At 39.1% G+C, this 5,888-nt stretch overlaps 1 protein-coding gene across 1 annotated transcript in view; it reads right to left on the reverse strand.

Annotated features, from left to right (window-relative positions):
* Positions 1–4,869: 4,869 nt before the first annotated feature.
* Positions 4,870–5,888, reverse strand: part of LOC118430189 (alkaline phosphatase, tissue-nonspecific isozyme-like) — a 23,284-nt gene continuing 22,265 nt past the window's right edge. Inside the window, exon 10 of the mRNA XM_035840898.1 lies at positions 4,870–4,985. Coding sequence (XP_035696791.1) covers positions 4,870–4,985 — 116 coding nt within the window. The remainder of the gene's footprint in view (positions 4,986–5,888) is intronic.

The following is a 5,888-nucleotide window of genomic DNA, read 5'->3' on the forward strand; positions in this document are numbered from 1 at the left end:
TGACTCAGTCAGTACAACCCTGAACAACACCCGCAGACTACTGGAGGTGACCAAAGCATCGTTCCCTAAAGCGCAGGTAGCAGTCTCACAGGTCCTCCAGAGGGGATTAAATGAGTAACTCCACACTCAATATCAACATCAAGAACTATAACCAAGAAGTTCTGAATCTGTCTAGGAGTGGCAACTTCAAGTACATCAAACACCGCAAACTGACACAGGACAGGCATCTCTACCTCCGCGACCAGATCCACTTGTATAATAGAGATGGCACCAAGATGCTTGTGTCGGACGTCAAGCGTACCCTGTACCCAGCACCCGGGCCTGGGGCTGGGAGACAGTCACCCGTCTGGACAGATACACAGGCTGCCCGTCTTCCTGTCAACCAGTGGACGCCCATGCAAAACGGACCTTCTTTTTCGCGCTCTGTTCCAGTTCCAGTCATGAGGTCTAGGAAGCCACCTTACCAGCCGCCCACTGTGAAACCAGCACATAGGAACACTTCGGTAGGAACCGGGCAAGCTGCACCTGGCTTGTCGAAAGGAGTGAACATCGGAGTTCCCGGCCAGCTTGGACCGACTACAAAAAGCAGGAACACAGTCAGCGGAAACGGACAAGTCGCTAGGCCCGCCTGGTTAAAAGCTGGCAAGTTCGGACATCCCGGCCCACAGTGGAAACAGCTAGGGAACCGACTTCGCAAAGTTTGGAACATTCTTTTATCTTAAAGTTGGCCATATGATTCTACACGACCACCAAGGTAAACCTTCATGAATTGTTACATTTAACCCTATTACTATACATACGGACCATGTACCGCTCATTTAGAGAGACTCCATCATTGTGTACAAATACTATTCATGACTGACATGTATCATTGATAGCTTGAATACTTGTTTATTGATATGATGATATAGTTTAAGTCTTACTTGAATACTTGTTTATTGATATGATGATATAGTTTAAGTCTTACTTCTTGTAGCTATAATGCACCTTCAATATCTTTATCTTCAAGGACATGGAGAAAAAATCTGCGCTAGTTTTCTCAAGTTGGAATATCCAAGGTAGTGTTAAGAAGAAGTTTAGCGAGGAAGAGTTTTGTAATTACTTTAGAAATAGTGATATTGTTTGTATACAAGAAACCTGGACAGACAATTATGTAGATTTTCAGTTTCCAGGGTATAGTTTGTTTAGTAGTAATAGATGTAGAAATAAGAGGGCAAAACGTAATTCGGGTGGGGTTGCGACTATTTTCAAAAGTTCGCTCAGAAAGGGGATTAAAAAATTAGAGAGTAGTTCAGTCGACAGCATTTGGTGCAAACTTGACAAAAAATTCTTTGGACTCGAAAAAGACCTATTCCTTTGCAACATTTACATCCCTCCTGAATCCTCAAATTCCATACAAGTTGACCCATTTGATACATTATCCATTGATATCTGCAAATTCTCCAATCTTGGCGACATAATCATCCTAGGGGATTTCAATGCTAGAACAGGATCTGTTTTGGAAACCTACTTTAGTATTGATTCCCCGGATGACCCCCTGACAAAATATGTTTTAGATACAAAGAAAAGGAATAATAGAGATTTTAAAGTAAACAATTACGGTCAACGCCTCATAGAATTGTGCTCGTCGGCTGATTTGACCATCTTGAATGGCAGATTCGCGGGGGATCTGAAAGGTGATTTTACATGTTACCATTATAATGGTTCAAGTGTGGTGGATTATTGCATCACTCAAAGGTCGATGTTAGCCGATATACAATATATGAATGTAAATTCTATATCGCCATTCTCCGATCACTGTCACATCTCTTTCTCACTGTCTACAAAGCACTCTCCTCTAGTCCTGAAGGAGGATAGCCAATGTTATGATCCTAAACCAACACAATTTACTTGGACTGACGAATCCAAACAATTATATTTAGATACTATAAACAACAAAAACACGCGTTCAAAACTGAGGAATTTCTGCAACAAAACATTTCACTCGTCAGAGGAGGCCGTAACAAGCTTCACTGAAATTTTATTAGATGTTTCCAAAAGCTCTCTTAGAATAAGACGTAACATACAAAACAAGAAAAAGACACAAATCAAAAAGAACAAAATTTGGTTTGATCAAAATTGTTGGTCCCTACGTCATAGAGTTAAAAGATTATCTTTAGAACTGAGGAAAGAACCATGGAAACAAGAAACCAGAACGAAGTACTTCACAGCCTTGAAAGACTACAAAAAAATTATAAAACATTCTAAACGGAATTATAAAGCCAATCTATTACGTGATCTAGAAACATTAAATGAGAAAAACCCCAAACAATTTTGGTCATTGTTCAATACTCTTGATAAGGAAGTAAACGGCACAAAATATAGCGGTAATATAGATCCTAATATCACAAGTAAAGAATGGATAGAACACTTTCAAGGATTAAATAATCTGGTAAAAAACAATGATTTTGACAGTACTTTTGAAAAAAGTGTCACTGATTCTCTTAAACATCTAGATAAAAACACTTCAAATTCATTAGATTACCCTTTCACGACACCAGAAATTATGAATGGTTTGAAATCACTAAAATCTGGAAAATCATGTGGTATTGACTCTATCTCAAACGAGATGTTGAAATATGGGGCAGAAAAGATATGCGAACCACTGGTCATTCTCTTTAATACAATCCTTTCCAACAACAAGTTTCCATCTAACTGGAACACAAGCATCCTTACACCAATTTTTAAATCTGGCGACAAATCTAATGTAGATAATTATAGAGGAATCGCTATCTCAAGCTGCCTATCCAAATTGTTCACATTCCTTTTAAATAGTCGCTTACAGAAATTCGTTGAAAGCAATTGTCTGCTAGCCGACACTCAATTCGGATTCAGAAGAAAGTGCCGAACCTCTGACAATGTACATGTATTTATCCTGAAAGCTCTTATTGAGAAATATATTGAAAAAAAGAGAGGGAAATTATATGTTTGCTTTGTTGACATGAAGAAAGCGTTTGACAGTGTATGGCGGGATGGTTTATTCTACAAATTGTTAAATTATGGTGTTGGCGGCAAATTCTTCAATGTATTGCAATCCATGTACCTCAATGTTAACTATACTGTCAGACTACAAAATGGCCTGTCAAGCCCCTTTGTTTCCACATGCGGAGTAAGACAAGGCTGCAATCTCAGCCCATTATTATTCAATATTTTTATTAACGACTTACCTCAATGCTTTGATGATAAATGTGATGCCGCAATTTTGAATTCTAAATCACTCAACTGTCTATCTTGGGCAGATGACTTAGCCTTGATCTCATTGTCGAAAGAGGGGCTTCAGAATTGTATCAATAACCTGGAAGCTTATTGCAACGAATGGAAATTAAGGGTCAATGTATCCAAAACGAAAGTACTGCTTTTTACAAAAGGTTCTATTAACAGATTATCAAACAAATTCTATATATATGGCAAAGAAATACAAGTAGCCGACAGTTATACTTACCTTGGTATTCCCCTGACTTCTTCGGGAAAGTTTAAAGCAGCCAGGAAATATTTAAAGACTAAAGCCATGAGAGCTTTATTCAAATTGAAGTCACTTTTATTCTCTGAAAAGAACATTCCAATTCATTTAGGAATGAGCCTTTTCAACAAGTTTGTACTGCCTATTCTACTGTACGGAGCCGAACTCACATGTTTTGACCAAACTTCTAAAACAATCAAAATTATTGTATCAAAACAAATTCCAGAATCTTCACCCAAAACTGTTTTCTCTTCCTTTTTAAACAAACTCCATTTAGAGGGAGATCTTCCTGCAACTGTTAGAAAGAGTGTGTCTTCGGACCTCACTCATACTTACGTCATCCATTTTAAGAAAAGATCAGACAAGGATAGATTATTGAGACTGGCATCAGGAATGAAATTAGAAAATGACAACTTCGCAATTGAAAACATACGACTTCCTTCACATATTAGTATCCCAGAATTTGATACCATTGACATGAATTTCCAAAAATTTTTACTTGGAGTACATGCAAAATCATCAAATGACGGCATCCGTGGTGAGTTAGGATCATTTCCTATTTCGATCAACGCTGAGATACAATTAATCAAATACTGGCACCGTCTAGCAAACTTACCCGAAGATTCTTTACTACGTGAAGCATATGATGTTGTACTTTCCGGTGAATACGATTGGACAAATCACGTAACTGACATTCTCAACTATAATGGTTTTGGGTATGTATGGACAAACCCGAGGTTGTATCATGTTAATACGCTAATCGACCAATTACGACTCCGTTTACAGGATATATACATTCAAGAATGGCATTCTTCTATCCAGAATAACTCAAAACTTTCTATTTATTCTACGCTAAAGGAAAGATACGGACAAAAGAAGTATCTTTCGAATGTACACAATTTCGAACTTCGTAGAGCAATTACAAAGATAAGAATCTGTAGTCACAAACTAAATATAGAAGCCGGAAGATATTCTAAAATTCCCCGTGACCAGAGGTTTTGTCCATTCTGCCCAAATGAGATCGAAGACGAACGTCACTTCGTTATGGAATGTTCTCGATATGATGATAAACGCACAGAGCTGTTCACATTACTTTCCACTTCCTCTAAAGACTTTGCTACTCTCTGTTCGATAGATAAATTCAAGTACATTCTGGGAAGCGATAATCCACATTGTGTACAAGTAGGCAAATATATCCACGATTGTTTATACCGTAGAACCAATAGTGTAAATGACATGCTAAACCCTTTATGTTGATGTATCCATACCTATAGATATCCATATATATGTGTTTAGTTGTACTGTTAGTAGATGTTATACATGTAGACCTTACGAAAGTCGCTGTACTTTTGTCGTGTCAATAAAGATTACTAATGATAATAGTTTTGAGTAGAAGCAGGGTGATGAGGAGAGTGAACCCGCTCCAGGTGTGTTGGTTTCCAGCTGAGGCAGTGCAGGGCTGGGTACGGGAGGTGCGGCACCTCTCCTGGAAGGTGTTGAAGGTGTTATTCATGAGTTATTTTATCACATAGCTCGCAGTGTAAACATACGTTTATTATATGGACGCGTTTCTAATTAAGAAACCCACAGAAAATGCTTTACCGTTACACGGAGCAACTACAACTTGCATACCGCTTCCAGCGTGTGACTGCATCACTCAAAGCTTGGCATCAGCTTCCAACAGGATTTGACCCATTCCTGACGTCACACGCAGAATGCAATAAGGTTACACCCAGCAACTACAGCTTACACTCCCCTTCTAGCGTGCGACTGCGGTACTCAAAACCTTATATCAGCTTCAAATAGCCTTTGACTAATTCCTGACGTCACGAGGACAGTACAGCAATGTTCACTAATACCACGGAAGGTCACATTTGAGTCTCTACAACATTTTAGCTATTCTAGACTTGTAGAAGCCCTGGCCTTTTTTAAGTAAATATTGGAGAAATTTTATGTTGATCAGACAGCACAGGGCGCAGGCTTTCAGATTTGGTTAAAAAAACATACCACAAGGCACTACCTCGACAAGATAATGAGGTCTTAGCATGAAAGTTCATCTGTGTTGGTAAATGACATTGAAGAAAAGACTAAACTTTACGTAACCAACACCAAGTTAGATTTGGACTTACCCTAAATTTTCAGCCGACTCCGTCAGCCTTGTTCACGGAATGGACCCGTCTGCTGTAGCTTCCGGACGTGACGTCAGGGACACACGACTACAGCAGAGACGGGGGGCGACACAGGTTATCTGGCATTTACGACCCTACGAAGCTACAGCAGACGGGTCCATTCCGTGAACAAGGTTGACGGAGTCGGCTGAAAATTTGGGGTAATTCCCAATCTAACTTGGTGTTGGTTACGTAAAGTTTAGTCTTTTCCACAAGATAAT

Source organism: Branchiostoma floridae, chromosome 14, assembly GCF_000003815.2.
Source record: "Branchiostoma floridae strain S238N-H82 chromosome 14, Bfl_VNyyK, whole genome shotgun sequence".
Classification (NCBI taxonomy): Eukaryota; Metazoa; Chordata; class Leptocardii; order Amphioxiformes; family Branchiostomatidae; genus Branchiostoma; species Branchiostoma floridae.